The sequence below is a fragment of the Podarcis pityusensis genome, assembly GCF_964106645.2.
Source record: "Podarcis pityusensis genome assembly, chromosome: 3".
NCBI classification, from domain to species: domain Eukaryota; kingdom Metazoa; phylum Chordata; class Lepidosauria; order Squamata; family Lacertidae; genus Podarcis; species Podarcis pityusensis.
In genome coordinates, this window is record NC_138026.1 from 25,369,584 (window position 1) to 25,396,291 (window position 26,708).

General features: G+C 39.7%; 1 protein-coding gene across 2 annotated transcripts in view; it reads right to left on the reverse strand.

Annotated features, from left to right (window-relative positions):
• PXDN (peroxidasin) overlaps nucleotides 1-26,708 on the reverse strand; it is an 83,317-nt gene that overhangs the window by 29,135 nt on the left and 27,474 nt on the right. Inside the window, exons 2-15 of one of the 2 annotated variants that reach the window (XM_080998926.1) lie at nucleotides 24,810-24,881; nucleotides 23,762-23,833; nucleotides 17,385-17,456; nucleotides 13,547-13,618; nucleotides 11,952-12,023; nucleotides 10,377-10,546; nucleotides 8,366-8,483; nucleotides 7,698-7,867; nucleotides 6,024-6,296; nucleotides 5,781-5,897; nucleotides 4,164-4,322; nucleotides 2,578-2,690; nucleotides 1,578-1,734; nucleotides 65-173 (exon numbers count right to left, since the gene is read on the reverse strand). In XM_080998926.1, the coding sequence (XP_080855052.1) occupies nucleotides 65-173; nucleotides 1,578-1,734; nucleotides 2,578-2,690; nucleotides 4,164-4,322; nucleotides 5,781-5,897; nucleotides 6,024-6,296; nucleotides 7,698-7,867; nucleotides 8,366-8,483; nucleotides 10,377-10,546; nucleotides 11,952-12,023; nucleotides 13,547-13,618; nucleotides 17,385-17,456; nucleotides 23,762-23,833; nucleotides 24,810-24,881 (1,746 nt within the window). The remainder of the gene's footprint in view (nucleotides 1-64; nucleotides 174-1,577; nucleotides 1,735-2,577; nucleotides 2,691-4,163; nucleotides 4,323-5,780; nucleotides 5,898-6,023; nucleotides 6,297-7,697; nucleotides 7,868-8,365; nucleotides 8,484-10,376; nucleotides 10,547-11,951; nucleotides 12,024-13,546; nucleotides 13,619-17,384; nucleotides 17,457-23,761; nucleotides 23,834-24,809; nucleotides 24,882-26,708) is intronic. The other variant, XM_080998927.1, reaches the window with a different exon arrangement.

Consider the following 26,708-nt stretch of genomic DNA (forward strand, 5'->3'; position numbering starts at 1 on the left):
CAAGTAATAAACCAGCACACTGTCATGATGAAATAAAATAAAAGTAAAACCCTGCAGACAATACCTGTCAAACAAATGTGTACGAGTTGAGTTTATTGCTCTGTCAACAGTAGCAATTGCTTCAACAATTGAGCTTGCTACAAACTGATCTCCATTTCGACTGACATCAGGAACTAGAGAGAGGGGGGAGGGGAAAAAGCTGCAAATTTATCCACATACAAAAATGACTCACTATAAGCAAAGTCTAGACACGACATCATTTTTGTATTACAAATCAGTCTCTTTTTTTCTAAAAAGTTTTACTTTTACAGCTGAAATTTTTCAATATATTGAGAACATCCTTAAAGAAAAAACAGATTGCATTGGGAATGCCTCCATTCTTCTACAAGTTCAGTGAAAAGGTATAAATTACCATTAGTATTTGTTCTTTGTTTTCTAATACAAAGGTGTTAAAGAACCCCAAACCACAATGCCATATAAGCCAAAGACACACTTAAAATATGTGAGCCATGATAGATTCACACTGTCTAAAACGCTCTGGGCTTTTTCTTGATCACTTGATCCCATTACCTTCTAAAACAGATAGGAATTTCAAAGGCAGTGCATTGGAAGAAAGCAAGCAAGCAAGCAAGCAAGCAAGCAAGAAAGAAAGAAAGAAAGAAAGAAAGCAATCTCTGACTCTTTAGGTCTTCCTAAAGCAAATCCAGGGTTCTCAGCTGCAGCACGTAATCTTATCTGTATCTTAGCAACATTTCTGATCTAGAGGGGGGAAAGGCTGGGTGGTCTCTAGGAAAGATGAAAGACTCCTATTTATTCTCCAAGCCCTGGAAAACATTTTATCTCTTCAGTATTCTCAGTCTCTTGAAATTCTGCCACAACTTCCCTGCACACCTTCCTTCTAATAGTGAATGCAAGTGGTGAGTGTCAACAGAACTGTAGCCATAACAGCCACTGAGAAATAAGGAGGAGGTATCAGCAAGCTTGTGGAAACTCTGAGGTTTGCAGAAGTACAAAAAACCCCACAGCCCAACCCTTTAAAATAAACCAGGTGGAACAAACCTTGCCAAAAATAGCCCATTCCAAACTCTAGATTACCTTTCTAACAGCATCCTCTGAAACAGGAGACAATGATGTATATTCTTCTTATTAGTGAATTTGCTGGCGGACACCTTATTATCGAGCCATCCAAAGAATAATTAAATATGCAGTAGAAATTATCTTCCCTTGGTGTGCCTGACACCTGTGTTTCAAAATACCTTTCCATTTCCCTCATTCCCTGCAACCCTTCCCCTTTAAAGTAAAGGTAAAGGTAAAGGGAACCCTGACCATTAGGTCCAGTCGTGGGTGACTCTGGGGTTGTGGCGCTCATCTCGCTTTATTGGCCGAGGGAGCCGGCATACAGCTTCCGGGTCATGTGGCCAGCATGACTAAGCTGCTTCTGGCGATCCAGAAGTTTTTATAATTTCTACATTCTACCACCAGTTACTGCATTGCCAGTGAAGCCTCTTCTCTTCTGAAGATCCTGGTAATTTTTTTAGAGAGAGACTTCCACACCAACTGCAGTTTATAAATCTTACCATTTACACTTAGTACCATACTAACTGAAGAATATCCAATTGTATTCCTTGCAACACATTCGTAACGGCCTTCATCCGCTGGTCCAACATCACGAATGGTAAGAAATCCCTCAGGGCTAACGTGAAATTTTCCACTTTCAGTAACTTGAACACCATCCTGCAGCAAATCAGAAAGCCAATTTAATTTACTGTTTTAAGTCCACCTGCTGGTGATAATCAAACACTAACAAACTTAAATAAATTAAAAAATACACTGTATTAATAACGAGAGCTATGCATGAAGAATATAGGATGGGATTCAACTGTAAGCAGAAGTCCCTCAAAATTGGTTCCAGAACCCCCCAGAACAGCATGCAAGGAGAGGGGAGAAGGGATTGTTCCTTTTGCAAGTTGAAATGTTTGCCTTTGGCTGAAGATGAATTCCTCCCATACTATTACCAAGTAGGAGGGCAACTTTTGAGTCTCATATATTCAGCATTTCATTTATAAATTACAGTGCTTTGTATAATTTTAAAATTTATAAGCATGGAGATTGGAGGATGGGTCATAGCCAAATCTTTTCACAGAATTGAGAAAGCATTAGAACTATTATTCCCCTCCTGCTTACTGTTCCAAAACTCTCTTCAACCATTCTTGTTCAAATTTATTTGTCTTCCTTCCCTTTGTCAAAGGCTTTGCTACGCATTGTCACTTCCTACAGTTTAATATTCCAGGCTCTCAAATGAGGAATTTCTCTTTTTTCCAGTATTTTGCATTTAAAGCCCTTGCTGCTAATATCATGTATATAAGCTCTTTGCCTTTAGGAAGCATATTTTCCAGATTAATTGCATTGTTAAGTACCTGCAGTTTGAATAACTTTTCCAAACACATGGTCTCAGAAAGAAGTGAAACTAATAATTTATACCAAGGCGACGCAGCTGTCAGCTACCATATGCTTTGTAAAGAATGAACTACACAGGAATCTGAAAACCTATTCTAATTATAAACACGAGTTTATTACCTTATTCCATGTTATTACTGGCTCAGGCTCTCCTTGAGAACTGCATGGAATCTGCACATTTGTGCCAACTACTACTGTCATATCACTTGGAACATTACCAAACACAGGGGTTACTAAAATAAAAAAAGAAAGTTGCACAGAAGCAATGAAAAGTGGGTAAAAGTCTTTAAACAGAAACATTCACATTCATCGAGGCTACAGTTGTACACCCACAAACCTGAGACTAAGCCCCACTTAACTAAAAATTGCTTAAGTCTGAATAGATATGTATAAGATTATATTACAGTAGTACCTCGGAAGTCAAACGTTATCTGCTCCAGAAGTCCATTCAACTTCCAAAACGTTCAGAAACCAAGGTGTAACTTCCGATTTGTTGCAGGAAGCTCCTGCAGCCAATTGGAACTCGCACCGGACTTCGGGTTCCAAAATAACGTTCACAAACCGGAACACCAACTTCCGGATTTGTGGCGTTCGGAAGCCAAAATGTTTGACCCGCAAGACTTCCAAGGTACGACTGTATAACAGGGCAATCCTATGAATGTCGACTAGAAATAAGTCCCTTAGAGTTCAACGAGACTTAGCTCCAGGTGTGCAGGATTGCATTATAAAGTAAGGTGGTACCTCGGTTTAAGAATAGTTCGGTTTAAGAATGATTTGGTTTATGAACTCCACAAAACCAGAAGTAGTGTCCCGGTTTTAGAACTTTACCTTAGTCTAAGAACGGAATCCGAACGGTGGAAGGGCACTGGCGGCGGGAGGCCTCATTAGGGAAAGCGCACCTCGGTTTAAGAATGGTTTCAGTTTAAGAATGGACTTCCCGGAATGGATTAAGTTTGTAAACTGAGGTACCACTGTAAAGGTTTTTACCTTGAAAACATCCCTTTCACCTAAGAACATTCCTGCCAGTAGGAGGTTACTTCACGTTAATACTCTTTAAAAATTGGGCCTGTTTTATGTACAAAATAATAATTCAGTATCATTCAACAATTATTTATGGAGGCTTCAGCAGCAATAGACAGAAAAACAGGCAGCGTTGGCCCACCCTCCTCCTGAGAGGGGTATCACTGCTGATTAAGGGGAGCAGGCAGGAGGATGGCCAGGGCAGGACTCTGCGGGCGCACTGGCAGTGCCAATCTGCTGCTCCCCCTGGGACACCCCTACAGCCCTCATTTTTCCACTTGCCCTGCTTCTTAAATTTGAGAAACTCTCTATTCAACTAAAAATTCTGGTGATGAAAAAATTCCGTATTTCATCGCTATCCTCCCTATAAATGTGTCAAGCTTTATCTTCCTAGCTTGTCTCCAATAGAGAGATTACATCTCTCTCTCTCTCTCTCTCTCTCTCTATCTCTCTCTGTGTGTGTGTGTGTGTGTGAGAGAGAGAGAGAGAGAGAGAGAGAGAGAGGGAGGGAGGGAGGGAGGGAGAGAGAGAGAGAGAGAGAGAAACTGAACAGTATATCAACTGTATACTTAATGGTTCTTAACATGTGTATGTTCAAAACATGGAAAATCTAGTCTGATTTCAAACCGAAAGGTGGTTTAAAACATATTAACAATCTGGATGAACATGAGTTTTTGTGAACCTACCTCTAGGCTGTACAGTCAGATGAACAGCAACTCTTTGAGATCCTACAATGTTAACAGCTTGACATTCATACTGGCCTTGATCATGTAAAGCAACTCTGGAAATCCTCAGTGTTCCAGATGATAGGACTAAGTGCCTTCTGTCTACAGAAAGTTGGCTTCCTGAAACACACAATTATTTTTTTCAAAAAAATGAAAGTATTGCACCATTGATTTGACGCTAGGTCAACAATATTTCCAAAGCATTCTTCATTCTGTCAACAAACACTCTGTGAGGTGAGTGGGGCTGAGAGACTTCAGAGAAGTGTGACTGGCCCAAGGTCACCCAGCAGCTGCATGTGGAGGAGCAGGGAAGCGAACCCGGTTCACCAGATTATGAGACTTCTGCTCTTAACCACTACACTACACTGGCTAAGAATGATACTAGAAATGATTATTGCGAAAGAATAAGTCAAAACTGTTTTCCTCTTACAATTGTCTTGTCTTAATTCCATTGCAGAAACAGTAAAACACTTTTGGGATAATGGAAGATTTTTAAAAGTGAAAATTAATATCAAATATCATCATGTACTAATACAGCAAATGCTGTCTACTATACTTTTTACATCTTCTTCTGTGCCTGCTCTATTTTAATAAATATATACAAATTTTGAAATAATAAATTCTAGCTTTTCACCTTGATCATGAACAAATTACTTGGAAGCATATCCTAGTGAAATCAACAGAACCCAGTTCAAAGTGATCAACACAGTTCTGCAGGTTCTTTAATGCAAGTGTAAACAGTAACATGTGTGCATTTGAGTTCTTCCACCTGTTTCCTCTGCAGCAGCTGCAGAGGAAAACAAGAGGAAAAATCTGTGAATGGCTGAAACTTCTGCACCTTCATATAATATATTTAGAAGAGGAATATCTTCACAATCACGTAAACATAAGTTGCTTGGACTTCAGATATAACATGTATCTGAAGGAAGTTTCAAGTCATTCTCAACTAAGAAAAAAGCTCAAATCTTGTCTCTATTTCAGATACATAAATTATAAGTGATTAGTGCCTACAATTTAAAGCATATGTAATGGTCACATAACATGTGTCATGTAAAATGTGTTAGTAACCTGTAAGGAAAAAAGGAAGGAGATAAAGTTGACGGTTGTATCAAGTCAAGTTGTCCCATTCACACAAGAGCATCCATTTATGCAACTGAACCTTGAGGGGTGGGCGAGGAGAGAGATTCAGAGGTAGGAGAGAGGTGGGAAGTTCTGTTGTGCAAGGGAAACCTTCCTCGGATAAAGTCCTAAGCCTAGAAATCTTCCAAGTTAATCAAAAGGCAAGAGCAACATGTGGGACAGAGATAACTGATGGAACAGCCAAAGAATGGACACCATCTGGCCGTACCCAATAATGACAAAATTCTCCTGAGCTAGACTTCAGGGGCTCTTAAAGCCCAACTCAAATGAGAGGTGAGTTTCTGAAACTTTCAGTCACCAAGAACGACTGTTACTAGCAAAATTAGGGAAACTGAAATAGACATAATTTCTTGTAGATCACATAATGGCTTGAATTTTGCAAAAACGTATTAATTTTTTTCAAGGTGTAAAGATTTATCCCCAAATCTAAATTCTTACCTCCTTTAGTCCAGGCAATGACTGGCTGTGGATATCCCTGGGCCTCACAAGGGAAGTCAACAGTTTGTCCCTCAATTACTATTCTGTCTTGAGGAGTCACAGTAAACTGAGGTACGGCTGTGTGATAAAGAGAAAATGGAAAAAGAGTCAGAATATATACTTCGGACTATTCCCCCCACCCCCAATAGCTCACTGAACCACAGAACATCAGTACTTAAGATTGTAGATCTAAACACCACGTACCTTGAACAATGATGAATGCAGTCGCATGGATGCTATCGATGCTGTTGGTTGCAAAACAGGCATATTCTCCACCATCTTCCTGCTCCACGTTTTGGATGTAAAGCCCTCCTGACGGAGTTATGGTAATGCGAGGGTCACTTGGGAGAGGAGTTCTGTCCCCTTTAGTCCATGTGATCCGTGGCTGGGGGTGACCGGTTGCGCTGCATTCCAGGGTGACACTTTCTCCAACCAGCACCTCTGTATTTTGGGGGTGAATCACAAAGCTTGGCCTAGCTGTAACAAATGGAATAATGTTCAAGATACCCTCTGTTAACACCAATATTCTGGCATATAGAGAAATGAAACGAAAAAAATGTACACTCTTTAAAAGAAGTTGCTGTATCGTATTGTTTTTCAGGGCCTTATTAAATTAAGGACACGGCTAGTCAACTTGGGTCATGTTCATTCCATATATAAAAGCTGAGAAAGGAGAAATTTCAAGCACAACATGAGCGGACAGGAAAAAGCAAACTGAATTTTCCCTTGATCACAGTACAGTGGTACCTCGGGTTATGTATCATCCCCTTTGCGAACGCTTCGGCTTACGCGCTCCGCTAACCCGGAAGTAGGTCTCCTTGTTGTGAACTTTGCCCCGAGATTCAAGCGGAAGTTGTGCTCCGGCAGCGCAGGACACCATTAGCAAAAGCACGCCTTATGTTACGAGTGGTTTCCGGTTACGAACGGACCTCTGGAATCAATTAAGTTTGTAACCGGAGGTACCACTGTAAAACTAGCAGTAGGCAATGTGGTGGGGCCATAGGAGCCAACTCCTAGGGGCCATGGGGGGGAGGTTCAGCCCCTGCAATAAGTGGCAAGTGAGATGCTGCTGTTTACTGAGGAGAGGGGGAACTGAGACGTGACACAGAGACTGACAAAGTGCAAATATAGCCACAGAAGCACCAGATTGATTCTACCAGCGCATTTCTACTACCCCAACATCCCTGCCACCTTGGTCTTTCCTCCTCCTTCCCTGGAAGCAGTAGCAACACAGTCATCAGGAGGTCAGATGAGCGCCGCTTCCCTGCCATACCTTCTGCGGCTGACTGTTTATCTCTGACTCTTTTTTCTTCCTGCAGCAGTTGTTCCTGGCAACTGAGTTCCACCAGGTGAAGTGCTCAGCTCCCACTCGCAAATAATGCACTTTAAATCTCACCCACCCCCTGTTATATAGGCCCTATATCATAGGGATATTATTATATTACAGTGGTACCTCGGGTTACAGACGCTTCAGGTTACAGACTCCGCCAACCCAGAAACAGCTCAGGTTAAGAACTTTGCTTCAGGATGAGAACAGAAACGGTGCGGCAGCGGCAGCGGGAGGCCCCATTAGCTAAAGTGGTACCTCAGGTTAAGAACAGTTTCAGGTTAAGAACGGACCTCCGGAACGAATTAAGTTCTTAACCTGAGGTACCACTGTATGGGAATCTGGTGTGGCCCTAAATATTTCTGATTTCACACGACTTCTAAATTTACAAAATAAAAATAAAAGGAAGACCCTGGTCAGGCTGTTTTGTGTGTTCTAGATCTGCAACGGGTCATGCAAAATTATATTGTACTATTAAGCTTATCTCTTTGAATAAGAGGTATGCAACATAGTATTTTTTTTTAAAAAAATGGCATTAGAAATCTACACACCTGGTGAACCAAAGTAGCGTAGAGTAACTTCTTGAGTTTTCACTTCTCCTGCCACATTTTTGGCCATGCACTGGTAAATGCCTTGGTCAGTCTCTTGAGTGTTCTGAATCATGAGCGTGCCATCATCGAGCAAGTTCAAACGGGAATCCGTTTTCATACTGAGCTCATTACTATGGAGAGAGAAAACTGTGGGACTAAGAACCTTTAATTTATAAGTATTCTAAAAAATTACCCCCAAAAAACTGAACGTGAATTTGTTCAGTGTGTTGTGTGTGCAAGCTCTCACAGAACTGTATAAAAGGAAAAGATTCCAAGGATCATCTAGTTCTGCAGGAATCGCAGCTAAACTCAAATGCAAACAGTTTTCGCAAGAGATCTGATGTTGGTCAATGAACTCTTAAGGTGAGTCTACACAGAGAAAATTATTTTCTAATAATAATAATAATAATAATAATAATAATAATAAATGTTATTTATACCCCACCCTCCTCAGCCAAGACCGGGCTCAGGGCGGCTAACACCCGATATAAAAACAAATTGATTGAAATACAACTTAAAAACAAGATTAAAATACAACATTAAAACATTAAAATACAGCCTCATTTAAATGGAAATCAAAAACTTTTTGGGGGGGATGAAAATGTCAAGTCTTCACCAAGCAGCCTTACTTGTTTCGAAGCCAAATAATTTCTGGTTTGGGATTGCCTTCAGCTCTGCAAGTGAAGTAAACGGTATTCCCTGAGGTAACATCCACATCCTGAGGCTCTGACGTAATTCTTGGTCTCTCTGTATAATCAACAAAGCATTTTATTTTTTTTAATGTGACTGAAAAATAAACTATGAATAGGTTAGCTCTTCCATTTTAACGTAAGGTATAAAAGATTAGTTCTCACAGATGAAATTAGGCTGTGCGAACCTAAACACTATTAAGCATAACATCAGTTATTATTTTAGGCTAATAATAAAGTTTTAATATATATTAACAAAAAAGTTTATAGTACGAAGATCAATATGCCATGCATTGCACAATTTCTTTAATGTCTCCTTCTAAGAACAGTTTTTAAAATGCAGTGTCATACGTAGTACAGCTGTCTCAAATAACTGTACCACCAAGAGTTTTCAGACTTTCAATGCAATGACAGAAAAACCGTCGAGGTAAAAAGAACCACATGAGGCATCATTTAAAACACATAACAGTAGACCTTCACAGCTTGCTGAACACAATACATAAGAGTCCTGCTGGAGCAGAACAAAGGCCTAACTCGCCCAGCGTTCTGTCCTCACAAATGCTTATGGGTAGCCGCAAACTCAGACATCAACTATGTTAAGTCAGGAGCCTGACAATACTCTTGTTTTTGCAGTCCCAAGCAGGCAGCCAGAACAGGTTGTTTATTAAGTCCAACGGGCCACATGGCTGGCTTGGTTTGGTGGTTCACAAGTCACGCAGGCCTGGCTTAAAAGTATCCTGTATCTCTTTCGAGGGTTTTAATTTCAACTCTGTCGTGTTATGTGTATCAATGCCACATGAATGTTTGGCTGCTTGCCTAGAATTTCTATCCTCACATTTACTCAGCCGTCACACGACACGTGCAAATTTCCAAGCAAGATGCCCGAATCATATTTTCAATATTATAGGATGAAGTAGTAATCCACGGACATTTAAATACCCTTCCAACAATCCTTTCTGTTTCAAGATGTGTGTTTTTTTAAAAAAAAAGGTTTATTACATTGGGCAGTATCCAATGATGTACATAGTTCTGTTGACACAAGGACCTCTGGCTGAGCACTGGCGTTTCCACCTGACTCTCTACCCTCTGTGCATGCCCCCTCAATCTGCTCTGAGGTCTCTCCCAACCCTTTGGAAGGGAGATAAGTCAAGCTCAGGAAGACTCTGTCTCTGGCTAGGGGACAGCCAGGAGGGGAGGAAAAGCATGCTTTCAGGGGCCAGTGACTTGAAGACATTCCATGCCTCATGAAAACAAAGAAGACATTGGAAGAGCAGGGTTGGACCAAATGACCCTCAAGGTCCCTTCTAACTCTACGACAGTATGATTCTATGATTTGGGGAGGGTGTGGGGGCACAAAGGGAGAGGAGATGGAGGGTAAGTTCCATTGTCCAGACAGAAATAGCAGAAGCACTTTGTTGGAGACTGCCCATAGTTTTGTGGATTATTGCTAACAAATGCCGAGAAGGGGCTGCGATACAGAATGGCGTGCTTTCATAATGCAAAAAATAAATGAGGATGAGTTAGGAATCAATGGAGTAGAGAGATCCCAGGAAACAATTAAATCATTTATTGTTAATACAGTGGTACCTCGGGTTACATATGCTTCAGGTTACATACGCTTCAGGTTACAGACTCTGCTAACCTAGAAATAGTACCTCGGGTTAAGAACTTTGCTTCAGGATGAGAACAGAAATCGTGCTCCGGCAGCGCGGCAGCAGCAGGAGGCCCCATTAACTAAATTGGTGCTTCAGGTTAAGAACAGTTTCAGATTAAGAATGGACCTCCGGAACGAATTAAGTACTTAACCCGAGGTACCACTGTATGAAGTACACATGGGCAAGATGTACTTCTCAACAAAATTTAGATATCATCCCCACCCACCCCGGAAACAGACAGATGGAGGCAAATTACACACACACACACACACACACACACAATCAATCCATCTTACCACAGTTAAGTTCTTCTGGTGTTATTGTGGCCACTGATCTTCCCTGGATTCTCCTTGGATATTCACAAGTAGCTGCAGCTTGCGCATTACCGGACTCTGCATATGTCTTCAGCAAATCTGCTAGCCACAGTATTTCACAGTCACAGTGAAGTGCATTTGAATCCAGACGCCTGGACAAAACAACAAACTGTACATATTAATGAGATCAAGCATGACACGTACGTACTGTGAGATGCTGTAACATTATGCAGAATGCTAGTGGGGAAACCTGAAAGCCAGGAGATCCTAATTTCATTGGCACCAGTTAAAAGTGAATTGTGACCCTTCAGCTACGACCCTTGTACTGAATGAAGCAGTCTTTACCTGAAGAAAATTTGAGAGTCAGACTAAGGTTACTCTGCATCAGACTTCAGTCAGTTGCTACAACCCGAGGGCAATTAATCAAGGGGTGTGTTTAGTGAAGGATTGGGAGGGGGGGCTAAGAGACAATTTGAAAGAATAGTATTTAAAACTATGGTGTTGCTGAGATCCATCTGGGATAAAATGGAATGTTGCAGCTGTAAGTTAAAATACTGCCACTGATTCCAAATCTCCTCTCCACCCAACTCCATTTTCCCATCAAATGACACACAGATATTATTACATGTTATTTCTCTTAAGATTAATAAACTGTGCTTTTATACTAAATTTCCTTTTTTTCTGTGTATATTGTAATGTTTTATTGTTGCTATGGCCATCGGCTGATACGAATAAAGTTTTATCTATCTATCTTAAGATTAATAAACTTAAACGGTGCAGTTTTGTGATACATGAAGAAACCACCTCCTTCTGTTGTTATATTAATAAAACACAATGTGATGAGTGACTAAAATAATAATAATAATAAAAAGAGGAGCCGCCAAGATTTTTAAAAGCTGTCATTATTCAGTCTACACACTAGAAGCTCATAATTGTCAAGATAAAACATGTAAAACTAGAGGTTAATTTATTTCCTTCTCCAGATGAAGCAAGGTGAAATGAAGCTACGATAGGAAGAGTTTAGGCTAATGTTTAGCAGTGACTCCTGTAAAAAAATTTACGAGCCTGGTCCACAGTTTACTCAACTAATAGCAATAGCACCATTACTCACTGCACTGGAATACAGGAAATTGGTTTTAGGAAAGAAACAGATGTAATGCGAGAGAGAGAGCAAGTTACTGTGACAGATCTGCAATCTTTATATTTACCAGGAATCTGTGCTAGTGGTCGTGAACGAATTGTCAATTACAACAGGTATTCTCTCTCTCTCTCTCTGTTTAAGATAATAGAAACCTTTCTGCATTTGTAGCACCAAAGGTCAGAAAAACAGGAAGGGGCTTGCTCAGGAGCCAAATGTGTATTATCTGCTGAACACTGAGATTCTGTACCTAGCACAAATCTAGCTTAAAATACTGGCAGGTCAGCAATGAGATAGATACTGCCTCTATCAAGAGTTACCACCTGAAAATGGCATATAAATACAAGAGCTTTAAAGAGTTAGAGTTAGTTGACAGAAGATTAAATACAATTTTAAAGGGGGAAAGGAAATTTACTTACAGTCGTTTCATAGATTCCAAGTGACTAAATGTCCCGGGAATTAAATGGGATATTCTGTTGTTATGTAAAAATCTGTTGAAATATTGCATTTACTAATTAGCGGTTTGAATGCCTTATACCAGTCTTTCCCCAGTCTAGCATGCTTCCTATGTACTCCTTTTTTAAAAAAACATGTTGATGTATTTGTTGCTGCATATCATTGTATTTTTATAAGTAATGACCCAATATTCCTGTTAATGACTATAAAATACGTTCGAAAGCTGAGGGCATCTGGAAAAAATGTAAGTGATGATGCAGCTCAAGCTTACAGAAGTTTGAACTAGTAAATTGAGATTTACCCTCAAGTTAGTAATTTACCCTCAAATCTGGCTGTTGCCAGATTTTAGGGGGCTTTGGGCAAGGTGGTATCTAGCAAAGTAGTGGTATCTAGCAAAGTAGTTCTGATAGCAAAAGGACTTCCACTTGTGCAATGGAACTTCCTCTCTTCTCATGCACCCGCCTCAAAACTGGTTTGGTGGGTTGGGGAACCGGCAGAACAGATTTAGGGGGGAAAGAAATCCTTACTTCTGTGCAGCCAGAAGCCCTTACAGTACCTTGTCTGCGCACAACGGCACTGCTTCTCAGTCTCTTGCAGCCTCCGTTTCTCTCAGCCTTGTTCTTCCAGTTTGTTCCCTGTCTCTCTGCTCCCACTTCCAGCTGTGCCCCCACCCCGCCAGTCCCTCCCACCCTGCCAACCAGGCATGCTGCGCCCTGCCAGTTGGAAGATCAAGCCGAGAGGAAAGGGAACTGCGTAATCATACAGTGTAGTTCCTTTCTCACTTCCTCTCAGCTCCATTTTCAAAATGGTAGCCGATTGCCTAAGCAGCGGTTGCCAAGATCTCAATAGAAACTGTGCTTGGAGATACTTGAGTGGATTTTAAACTGCAATTTATTTCCTTTGCAGTTAAAAATCCAAATTGCACTTTTGCCGCGAGATTAGCAGCAGGCTGGGTGGCCAGCCTAGGGTCAATCCAGGCTGGTGTGTATGTGTGAGAGAGAAAGAGAGAAAAAAAGAGATCACTTTGTCTCAAGAACAGTGGCTACAGGGACTTGAACTTCATTTCCAATGTCCAAGCACAGCAGTGCTACTGCACAGAATTTCCTCCCAGGGAAAACTATATATACTGAGGCTACATTTTATTTAGGGCTTATCCAGATGGCAGCTTCCTTACTAGCTAATTTAGCACAGAGTAAAATGTATGCAAAAAGAGAGGTTCCAAACAGCATGGAGGCCTTGTGCTTGGAACTTGGACTGTGTACACATTAATGGCTTGAAACACAGCAAGGTGGTTCTTTTTCTCAAGCCAGATCAGTGCTGCTTTAGGTAAAAACACATCGAAATGAAGCCTTTCTTAAGAGACAACAAGAAAGATATAGATTGTGGCTAACATCACGCGTACACCGCTTCCCAAAGCAGAAGTGAGAGCACTTGGAGGTTGAGTAAATGGGGCTGTGTACACAGTCTAGGATTATAAGGAATCGCCATGGGGACTGTCATCCTCCATGTGAGGTGAAGCTGCCATCTGGAAGAGGGAGTAAACAAAAACAAAACTTACAATCTTTCAAGTTTGGGAAGATGGGTAAATGATTCTGGTTCCAATGTTTCAATTTGATTAAAGTGCAGGTACCTGTTGGGGAAGGGGAAGGGAAATAAGACGACACAGAAACACAGTGTGCTTAATAAAGGGTCCCAAAGCAGCTGCTTTAAAAAAAAAATGTGTACAAGTAACTTGGATCCTACAGCCATCCTGCATTAAACAGAAAGCCCAAGCCTTTATACAACAGGTGGTGCCCATGATCTACTAATGCAGTACAAATTATCAGGTAGGATCACTATATATCAATCACCAGGAGATTCAGAACATTTCAGAACAAACCTATGAATAACATTATATTAAAGGATAATGTTTGGACGTGAGCTCTTAACTGATTCATGAACTTACTGGCCCTCAAATCAGAATGAAAGAAAAAGAAAAAAAAGATGATTGCTTTGTGATTAATGTTTCCATCCACGAAATATAACATATGCTTTATGTACGGCAGACATCTTTCTCCTGTAAACAAACTACCACTTACCTCAGCATACATTGCTTACATGAAATAGTTAAGAAATACAATTCTACATTTGTTCTCCAATGAGAAACTTTCAGCTCAAATTTAAACCTAAAAAAAAAATGCTGTCATTATGCACACATGCAGCAGACCCACTTATGATCATGTGCCACAGCAGTGCCTGGGATACACAAGTAGGGCCATTTTAACCTTTTACAAAACACTGATACAGGAAATAACTGTTTACGTCCAATATGAGCTACGGCATGCAGTTCAATTTCACATTACATGCTTCTTCATTCCTGTTTCGGTGAGCTCTAGAACAGAGTAGTACCTACATCCATTTCCAGCACCGTCATTTAAATGATATTTGGTAAAAAGACTGGGATTAAGAGTAGCTTCTCTGTTTATACTAATGACTAGCGTAGGAATGTTGTCCTTACAAGTACGGAAAAGGCAGAACATTCTACTAGTCATATTCTCAACCTTCAAAGTTACACAAAAACACACCCAGAAGTAACGACAGCTGTTTGAAAACATCTGTAAGCCTTTTAAGCTATTTTGTTTATATTTTACTACTACTTTCTTTTGAAATATTGCACCCTAAGAATTTTGCACCCATGGCAATTGCTCTCGTGACTCCCGCCCACACTACACCACTGGACACAGCTATTGTGAGCAAATGTGTTATTCTGTGATTAATATTCTACCAGTAACGAACCAAGGATATGTTGCAATAACAGAGAACAATAAAATTTACATCATTTTTTGTACAGTGAAGAATCATTTTGCAGAAGAACAGGCAGAATCTACAGAGCAATGCTTCCGCCCATTAAAATGTACCTCCACCTGATATATATGACAGTGAAAGCATGCAATTTTTGAAAGCATCATCATGCACCTTAAAACCGAAAAAGTTCAAAATAAAAAAAGAAAGGTGTGTGGTTCTACTTGGAGTAACAAAATCGTACGCTGTTCTGTACTTCACAATTGGGTACAACACTATTGATATAGGTAGTTAGCATCTGGGATCCCACTGATGTCACAACAGAAGTGCTTAGGAAATGGGAATGATGGTCTGATGTCACTTCTTAAATGAATGTCTGTGTGTAACTCTACATCATGCTTGCAACCATACATCAAACTGCTGCATCAAATTTCATCACCAAGTTACAGAAAAGCTTAAGCACCTTCTGAAAACCTTAGTGCTGCATCAACACCACAGGAGTATGGCGAATATGAAAACTGATGTGTGTGTGTTAAAGAAAAGTTAATATATTAAAATCCACCTCAGACAACAATTTTGTCAAATCGGCTTCATTTGAAATTCATGGAGAATATATCTATGGATGATGACCATCTATGATAGCTAAACTGGAACCCTTATAATCAAAAGAAGTATCCTTCTGATTTAAAGATGAATAGGCAAATGGGGAGGCTACTTCCAACACATCTTGCTGACAAGATTCCCAGAGGTTTTGGCAGGCTACATTGACCCTTGGTCTGATCCAGCAAGTCAATTTCCTTCCTTCCTTCCTTCCTTCCTTCCTGTGCATAGACTCATGCACTGACTTATATTGATTTAAGTCAATGGGATCTGAGTTGGAAGATTAAATCAATGTGATAAAGACCATTACAGCTTGACTTTCTTACTTTAACCACCACTAAAATGTCATTTAAAAGCATATTTTATTCATTTATTTAATAGATTTCTATACCACCCCTTCAAAATACATAAAAATAAGAACAAAAATATGGCATTAGGCATTCATACAAACAAATAAATACACACTGACAAAATATTCAACTACCACACCCAACAATTCTTCATGAGTTATTCTGCAGAAATTCAGCTATATCTGATGGGATACTAATATAGCAGAATCATGTTGTCGTGTACTGCACAACTGACGTTTAAAATGCTGTGGCAGGGATGGGCAACTTGTGGCTTTCTACAGATCATTGCATTGCGGCGCCCAACATCCTTGACCATTGGCCATGCTGCCTGGGACTGATGGAAGCTCATCAAACATACTGTACGTAGTTAAATCTATAACTGAATCTATCACAGCACTAAGGACTATTGCGATTTCACACACCCACAGCCAAAATGTACTCTTGTCCCGTTGAAATCCATAAGGAGTTTAGTTTTCTGTAGGTTACAGGGTGTGTTCCCCAGCCACATTTTTCTATATTTTGAATTTTCCTCTGTTTGATGCAGGGTGGATAAAAATCAATGATTTTTTTAAAGTTTTTTTTTATTATTTAAACCAGTATTTCAAAAAATTTAAATTGGATTTTTAAAATAAAATGCTTCTGGAGGAAAAACCTTTCTAAAGATAGTTTTCTATTTAAGTTACATTATAGTCCAAAGGCTATTCATCAGCAAATAAGAATTTGTTTTAAGTTTTTCAAGTGTGCTAAAACTCAGTCTGTTTTTTTAAAAACAACAGCAACACGTTTAACCACATCAGTTAACAAACATGGATACATATGCTATAATGTTATTGTTTTAAATAAATTGCTTAAATTGTTGTTAAGGAAATGATTATTTTTCTCCTTCAAATAAAGTACAGCAGAAAAGTTGTCCAAATATAAACTGTTAACTTATTAAACCTCACAATAATTTCATAATTATCTGTCTATGTATTTCTAATACTATAACCAAATCAGTAATTTTTGATATAAGTGTAAAAACTACTCTGATAATTTATTACTCCAAAAATGAAACCTTCATCTGGTTGTAAATATTAAGATTATACCAGCAAGAATGAGTCTTTCTGTTAAAAAAAAAAGATTTAAATCAAGCCTTACTGACTAGTGATTTAAATTAAGTCTTACTGACTAGTGATTTAAATCGATTTGATTTAAATCAAATCCATCCTGGTTTGATGAGCCAAAAGCATACCAAAATTAAAAATACTTTAATTGCAAAAAGTATAGGCTGGGGAAAAATCAGAACATAAATTCTACCTGGTTACATTGAGGCAATCATAAGTTAATTCCACGAAATTCAAAACTGTAAAGTATTTGTAAGAAACAGAAGAACTGGATCCTAATACATGTTTTAATTCTTGTTGCTATACTTGAGTCTGCTCACGTTAAGTCATTATAAAGTGAACGGATAGCCTTGAGATGTAAATCACAAATACAATATGAACACAGACAGAATGAATTTGACAGACACGTTTTCTGCGTACCACTAATTGCAACCACGTTGGACTAGAAACCCATTCCGTGCAGACATGCAAGGCATGCAGGCAAGAAATGTCGACCAAAAACGTGCACTTTTTCTCTGAGGCAACCAAGCAGATGACAGCACAGAAGAGAAAAGGCACTTACAGTTGTTCTAGAGAGGCAAGTCCTTTAAATGCTTGCCTGTCAATTGACTGGATTTCATTCTTGTACAAATAGCTGAAACAAGAAACAATCAGTAATATTAGTATACACAAACGAGAGCTACATTAATGTGGGATGGAATTAAGGCGACACGTGAGGACAGTTTTCCAAATACATATTAGAAAGCAACAAAACAAGACATGTATGCACACCAAAAACACTTTTCTTTTCTTTTTAACTTGAGCATCTGCCTGCCATGGTCTCTGGAAGCCAAATAAGATTTTGCGCAGGATTTATGATGACACACCAAATAGATTTTGGTTCTTTTTGCTCTTCTGGAAATGTATCTCCACAGAATTCAATTGGCAGATCTGTGGAGCATCTTTAAAGGCATGAAATACAGCAACTGTCTTCTTCTCTATAGGACCACAGAAGTCTTGAGTGAAGCTAGAATGCATGGAATTATTGGAGAAGTATTTTTTTATTTTTACTGGACTGAGATAAACTATTATCGCAATTCTAGTTCAGTAATGTTTCTACTGATATTCAATTATCAGAAAGTGCTTCATCCCAGCCAAAGGATCATTGCTCCATTCTCACAAAAACATTAGCAGATCAAAAATTATAGCCAAATGAATATACAAACCAAATGTATGAAACGCTGGTCCATCAGACTTTAGTTAATTTAGCCCTTAAAACTCTCAAAAGCCACAAAACAAGGTAAATGTTACTGGGGAGGAATTTTATAAGATCACTAACAAATTTGCTGGTACAGAGACCTCTTATTTAATGATTAATTTCGAAAAGATTTTAAAAAGCAAAGCTCCTGCACCTTTGAGAGTTGTGTAGAAGAGATTTCAGCAGCTACACCTGCTAAAACTTATTGTTCTACACAACAAATAAAGGTGTAGCAACCCGATCCTCTTTTGCATCCAAGCACCCTAATTTGTAATAGACTTACATCACAGGGATGTGTGCAAACCTCTTGCTAAATAGCCACAGACATAAGATGGAAACTGGCAGGTTAAAAAATGTCACTCCAATCACAGAAAAGAGGACAGCATGACTGAGACTTCCCCTTCATATGTTAACTTGAGCCATTGTTCAGACACCAGAGAACGATTCTCACACCCACACAGAGAATGCATAAAACTACATAAAAGCTGCATGCCATCTTACATACCAGTCCACTAAACTGTACTTTCCAGAAATGAAAGTTTTTGTTAAGCTTGTGTCTTGCTTCTTGAACACTTTCAATACACTCACAGTGTGCTTTGGGGGTGGGGCACAGCATGTATTTTTCAATCTCCCTCTTCTCTTAGGCAGGTTATTAAAATGCTTCTGTCTTAAGATATCTTAAGATATCTTCTGTCTTAAGTGTATCTGAAGAAGTGTGCATGCACACGAAAGCTTATACCAAGAACTAACTTAGTTGGTCTTTAAGGTGCTACAGGAAGGAATTTTTTTATCTCGACTATGGCAGACCAACACGGCTACCCATCTGTAACTGTCTTAAGATAGTTAATTAAGCATTTAACTGAAGGGGCTTTTCTCTTCAGGCAACTGGGATACAGCAGTAGCTCCTATTTAAGCCTCCATCTAAGAATGACAGCTGCTGAACCAACACCTGAGTTCTGTTCTTATGGAGTCTCCAGGCTGAGCCCTTCACAGAGCTGTCCAGGGTACCACCAAAGCCTTGTCTTGTCTCTGTACTCTTCAGGATATTGCTCAAGAGAGAACAGTTACCATGCATAAAGCCCTAGCCAGGGCTTTTTTTTTCAGCTGGAACTCAATGGAACTCAGTTCCAGCACATCTCAGGTGGGTGCCATTACCATTATAAGAGAAAAAGGGAGGCATTCATGATGATTTCTGGCACTTCTTTTTCTAGAAAAATTGCACTTTATCATTTCTATAACATACTAAATTAGCAACATACTTTATCTTACTTGTGATAAGAACAGCCCTATGAGTTGGGTCACTATCAGTTCAACAATCAAAAAGATTTTAAATTTCCTGATCACAGAACTTTAAAAGTCTCATTTGCAACAGAACCTTGAGTCGTTCAGCTGTGTCCTTAGGCCTTTCAACAGCTACATGTTTCCTAGTGTTTTCAAGTTCTATCAATCAAACAAATTTTACAGGTCAGTTAGGTCATAGCAAGGAAAACAAAGCGATGGCTAGTCCTATGCAATGATCTTTGTCACTAATAACTGCTTATGGATATCTTATGGACAGTAACCCGCAGGAGAAACTACCCTCTGTTTCTAGATCTGACACTGACTGCCACAGGGCTGGGGGGGGAGTATAAACTGCCGTCTTCACAGTTGCAACCTTAGCTTCATTGGATAATTGACCAGGGTCAAATAACAGGCAGTCAACTGACCGGTACGATAATCCTATTTGTACTAGTTTCTTTGTTATTTCACAGAGGAAGCCAAACCTCTGCCAGTTCACCGTTCTTCTAATATTTAACTAGCAACATTATGGGTGCTATGAGTATATTAATACACAAATATTTCTTGTTTCACAGAACTGCTACCATTCAAGAAGAGTAATCAGGGTGTCAAAGGTACCTTGTGCCTAAGAACACAATACATAATTTCTTTCCCCATCTACTAAAACAGGGATGTCCAACAGTTAGATCGCAATATACTGGTAGACCCCCGGGAGGTTTTGGTAGATTGCGGTCGATTGCCAGGTCCCTTTCTGGTCCCACCCCTAAGAAAAGCTCAACAACTTTGCCCTGCATCCCCAGAAAGGTGGTAGATCGGTAGATCACTGGCAGTTTTTAATTCTGTGAGTAGATCACAGTCTCTTGGGAGTTGGCCACCCCTGTACTAAAACATTGGAATGTTCTTACAACACTACGAGGAACGTACATGGTCTGTTTCTTTTGATTTATACCTCCAGTAGACAAATTACGTTATTTAACAATTTCCCACAAGTAGCTTGCAACCCACTATTTGTAAAGGAATGTAGTCCTCAATGGGAGGTTCCCCATTCTTGCCATAAATAACCAGGAATGCAATAATTTCAGCTTGCAGATTTCAGCTATTTCATTAAATGTGACTTATTGTTGTATAAGGGGGAGGTGGGAGGTGGGTATGGTCACCCAAACTCTCATACACACCTGACTCCCATCTATCCAGTCACACTCACATAAACACACACTGCTCATCTCTCCACCCACCTGCCACCATTTATTCTTCTTCACAGACACAGATATGTACATCTATCCATTCAGTCATCCATACACAAACACAGCCTTCACTACAACCTGCATTAGAGCAAAACCTCCCATTGATTTCAATGGGAGTTCCTCCCCCACCACAATACAAATGCCAACCATCAGGAAAACGCTCTCTGGATCAAGCCCCCGACATAGAGGTAGAAGGGACTTTAGGCCTTTGCCCCTCACTGTGTTCTGGATCTGGATCAGGCCTCCCATATCCGCAGCTTGTGTGTGCACGTGTGTGTGTGTGTGTTGCAAACTGCAAGTGCCAGGGGCCCAAACTGGACCAGGGCACCCCTAGGAGACATTAAGGGGCTCTGTCTTTGCTCCCCCCCCTTGTGATCCCGTGGCCCCCCAGAAACAGAAATCCGTGTTGCCAAAAAAAGTTTCCCATCAAAATAATAGATTGAGGTTGAATCCTGATAAGACTGAAGTACTGTTTTGGTGGGGACAGGGGGCGGGTGGGTGTGGGGGATTCCCTGGTCCTGAATGGGGTAACTGTGCCCCTGAAGGACCAGCTGTGCAGCCTGGGGGTCATTTTGGACTCACAGCTGTCCATGGAGGCGCAGGTTAATTCTGTGTGTCCAGGGCGGCTGTCTACCAGTTCCATCTGGGTAGGCTGAGACCCTACCTGCCTGCGGACTGTCTTGCCAGAGTGGTGCATGCTCTAGTTATCTCCCGCTTGGACTACTGCAATGCGCTCTACGTGGGGCTACCTTTGAAGGTGACCCGGAAACTGCAATTAATTCAGAATGCGGCAGCTAGACTGGTGACTGGGAGTGGCCGCCGTGACCACATAACACCGGTCCTGAGAGATCTGCATTGGCTCCCAGTACATTTCCGAGCACAATTCAAAGTGTTGGTGCTGACTTTTAAAGCCCTAAACGGCCTCGGTCCTGTATACCTGAAGGAGCGTCTCCACCCCCATCGTTCAGCCCGGACACAGATCCAGCGCCGAGGGCCTTCTCGGTAGTGGCGCCTGCCCTGTGGAACGCCCTCCCTTCAGAGGTGAAGGAAATAAGCAGCTATCTTCTTTTTAAAAGACATCTGAAGGCAGCCCTGTTTAGGGAAGTTTTTAATATTTAATGCTGTATTGTTTTTAACACTCGATTGGGAGCTGCCCAGAGTGGCTGGGGAAACTCAGCCAGATGGGCGGGGTATAAATAAATTATTATTATTATTATTATTATTATTTGGGCAATGCAAATCGCAGATGCGGCAGGCCCAGTCTGGACTGGGACTGCAGTGCAGGGAAAAAGTTTACGCTTCTACACTCACATCGGGGTCCTGGATCTGGGGTGGGTGTCAGCAGCTGCAATTCCTCCAGAAGACTAGGAGGAAATTAGGACAAGGAGGAGAAGCCCCAGATGTGAAGCCTCCAAGGGCCGCATACAGTTTCCCAGGTGCAAGTTCCCTAGTCCTACTCTATAGCCTCATTATGAGCCCTTTCCTGCTTTGACTTCTATTCACAATGCTGGTTTATCAGTACTGCACACACTATTGAAAGAATTAGAATCTGTCAAATTCTTTCTGATATCATAATTTGTTGGATTTTTTTGGTCATCACATTTACACCTACTGTTCTCTTCAGTGCAGATGTTAGTAATGTATTTGTGAATTATGAATATTCACAATACTATCGTGTGTATTATATTTAAGAAAATGCTTCAAGGTATCTCTCTGCTGTGCAACTGTATAAACCAAAGTGCTTTAACACATGTATAATAAAAATAAAAATAAAAATAAAAATAAAAATAAAAATAAAAATAAATAAAATAAAATAAAATAAAATAAAATAAAATAAAATAAAATAAAATAAAATAAAATAAAACAAAACAAAATAAATAATAATAATAATAATAATAATAATAATAATAATAATAAATTTATACCCCACCCATCTGCCTGGGTTTCCCCAGCCACTCTGGGCTGCTTCCAACAAAATATTAAAGTACAATAGTCTATCAAACATTAAAAGCTTCCCTAAACAGGGCTGCCTTTCAGATGTCTTCTAAATAATACACAATTCTAAAAATACACAATTCAACCCAATTCTTTTCTTAAGGAATTAGGACTGCTCAACACTTGCCTGAATTTGAAAGATTCATCACCGAAAGATAATTTTTACAGGTGCTAAGTAGTTGGTGGTCCACAGTATTAATTGTTATTAAGGATTTCATATGCGCTTCTGACATTTTCAATTTTGCTTATATTTTGTAATAGTTTAACAAAGATTCTATTAGCATATATCTGGGTCTCTATTTAGCATGCAAATTGTTGTGAAACTCTGATTTTTACATATGCTCTGACAATATTGTCTGTATGAAGATACACCATGGTTGATGCAGATTTCTAACCCCAAACTCACACAAAAACCCAAAACCCAAAACAAAACAACAACCCCCCAAATGGAGGCTAAAGCACACACACAAAATATGGAAAGTAAGACTCCACAACTTGTCAACAATCCTCAAATGGAATTCTGTGTAACCTGGTATTTTCTCACAACTACTCACAATGGGAAGACAAATCTCACCCAAGGCTGAAACATGTTGGCTAAGAAAAATACATACCGAACCATAAAGTTATCAGCTTGAATCAGGCAACACTTTACAGGACATAAAATTTAGCATTCACACTGAAAAAAATTGAAGATCCCCACGCTTCTTTGGTATTCCAGGAACACTACAATAATCTAGATTTCTTACTTATAATCATGCCACAAATGGAGACTTTGCATCTCTTACACACAACTGACTGAAACACCATAAAGCTTTAAAATGCACATGCAGATGCCAGCACAATGACATGGTATGTGATGCTGCGATAGCCACACTAACATTAAAATTAAGTACTTTCTTAACACCTGTTGGTTGGTGTGGTGTGTCTTGCGCTGTTATGGTGCACTGAAAATTCTATGTGTAAAATATATTTTTGAAGTTCATAGCAATTGTTTCTTAATACTAATAAAGTGAGGTGTTTAATAGTTAGTCCTGGATGAAGTGAAATAAGTAGCACAGACACTGCTATCATTTTCATAATCCTATCAACTTTCTAAACACAATAGAGATGAAAAAATAGCATTTTTTCCATACTGTGCAACACATACATCGTACCTACTTTCTTTATAAAAGCATTTCAACTTACAGATATTTTAGATTTTCAAGGTCTTCAAATGCTCCAGTAGGTATTCTTTTAATGTGATTGTTGTTCAGAAGTCTAGAAAATAGATGAAAATAGTTGTTTACTTTTTTTCCTCCCTCAGAGTACATTTTTCTGAGAAATTGCAACTGCACCACACAGAAACAAAATCAAAACGAGCTTAAAGTGATTTCTTACAACTGCTAGTTTAATTTCATTATCCTTTTCAAAATCTTTCTAAACTGTCTGTTCAACTGAGACAGCTGTTTAAATTACTGAGAAAGGAAAAGACCGTTCATAATCATGCACTGCAATAACATTCAGCAATTTGAAATAAATTTAAGAAGTTCTCCTACAAACCAGACCGAAGCAGGCAACTGACAGCTTACTCACTACTGTGTGACATTTTCATGGAATCACACGATTGGAAGAAACTTCGAATATATTCTATTCCAATCTGCTGCCAATGCAAGGATTCACTAAACTAAAACAGCATCTCTCTTGGGTTGCAATCCAGCATTTACTTAACAGCCTCTATTAAAGGATAGCCAAGCACCTTGTGAGGTAGTGTGTTGAATGTCAAACAGCTCATACTGTCAGGGAGTTTGTCCAAATGTTTAGTTTATTTTTGTTGGTGTTGTTGAACCTAATCAAGGTATTGCCTGCTTATAGATTGTGGATTTTTTTCTTAAGGACCAGCATGATGTCCTTTGTGTGCTCTCTCTCTCTCCCTACCGCCCAGTGTGTGTGTGTGTGTGTGTGTGTGTGTTCAGCTTGAGAATACTGAATTTACTGTTCCAGAACACAATCTTAAAACTAGAAGATGACTGACTTTCTACCACCTGAAGGCTGGAATGGCTTTTTGTGTCCAGTCACAAGGTAACACCAACCAATTTGGCTTCTATTGAAATTTCTAACTGGGTGTATCAACTTTTTGATGGGAGTCTAGTAGTATCTGGGGGGCCACAGGTTCCCCACCCCAGCTGTAAATATTATAATAAATTGTTAAACTGTTTACAAAAGGAAAGTAGGTTTTATGAGGGATAAAACTTACAAGGTGTTCAGATTCTTAAGCCGTCTAAATGCACCAGGCTGGATTTCTTTAATCCTATTAAACCGCAGGTCCCTGTTGATGAAACAAATTAGACTCGTTAGTATAGAGATTATCATTTCAGGTCAGCATTTCAATGATCTTAAAACAAAAAACTTTGCTACCAACTTTGCTATATGTATATATTTCTCAATCCGCCTTGCTCTAATCAAAAGAGTATTCTTCAAAGAAAATGAAGCCTGTTTTGTAAACAAATACAGTGGACACTTGGGTTGCGAATGTGATCAGTGCAGGATTCACATTTGCAACCCGCAGCGCCACTTCTGTGCACGCACTGGTTGCGATTCGGTGCTTCTGTGCATGCGCAAAGTGCAATTTAGCGCTTCTGCGCATGCGCGACTGCCCGTTCTGGTACTTCCGGGTTTCAGCAGTCCGCAACCCAAAAAAAGGCAACCTGAAGCGGCTGTAACCCGAGGTTTGACTGCAATCAAATTTCAGCAAGAATTTAACACTCAGCCTGAATAAAACTGAAAGCCTGTTACCTTTTATGGTAACATGAACAAATGTCACTTTGCTCAGGTGGTATAAAATAATTAATTGCTCCAGTGTTGAATCACAATAAAGCCTAGCCAACACTACTGATAATTAGTTAAACACTTGATGATAATTAGTTAATCACAGCAGCTGTCAACTGAAGAATGCCTTTGTTTACTGCTACTAAAACAGCATTTCCCTCTCCAAATACCTACTGAGCTTTGGAAAGTTCAGTGTGTTGAGAAAGAGTCTTCAAGGTCTCTTGCTTTAAAATGGATGTAAATATACTCACACTTGCATAATAAATGCAAGGAGATAAAAACATTGCACATAGTTCTGTGACTAGAATAGTTCACATATGGCCCCTCGAGCAAAAAAATTAGACAATCTTAATACTTCTCGTATCTGAAAAAGTTTACATAATTCTGGTTTAAATAATCTAGAGTGAGCCGAATGAAACCTATGGAAATTCTGTCCACGTCTATCTATATGACCACTTGTCTACAATTGCAACAACACCCCACACAACATGTTGGTGCACAGTGATGCATTTTGTGAAGAGTTCAGCAACCGCAACAACCCATCATTTCACAAACTTGAATACTGAAGCATTTAGAGCAGGCATAGGCAAACTGAGCCCTCCAGATGTTTTGGGACTACAACTCCCATCATCCCTAGCTAACAGGACCAGTGGCCAGAGATGATGGGAATTGTAGGGCTGAGTTTTCCTATGCCTGATTTAGAGAGATAAAATATGTGTTGGGCATGGATGTGTGTCGGCTGCTTTACAAAATAAGGATTTCGCACATAGTTGGCTGAAAGTAACTCATGCCTTGGATGAGGGAAAGAGGTCCTATGAAAGTGAGTTTCAAATAAACAAAGAAGAACACGTTCATATTGTAAAAAAACAAGACACAAAGTGATACCTATTTGATCTAATTAGTCCATTTTCAGTTAAAACCCTGAGCTTAACACCACAAAATGCAGGGGAATATGTATATCTCTCGACACTAGCAGCTGGAACGCACCAGCATACTTTCCATATAATGATATCTTCAAAATCTTAGAACTGAGTAAATCAGGGAGCTTATGTTTTCTTTGGACACTCTTTGTTCTTCCATTAAAAAAAAAACTGCCCAGAGGGCAAACTTATCTTTCAGCATATGCCAAGTTTTCAGACATGATATATAATCTCTTCTCTTTTGTTTCTGCTTTTGCCCTGTTTCTGGGGGGTCAACACGAAAATTACCCTTTACAAATTATTTCCTCAAGGACGGAGCAAATTCTAAAACATTCGTTCCACAGTTTTATGTCATATTTGGGAGAAAGGAATGAACACAGGGGTTTCCATTCAAGAACTATAATAAA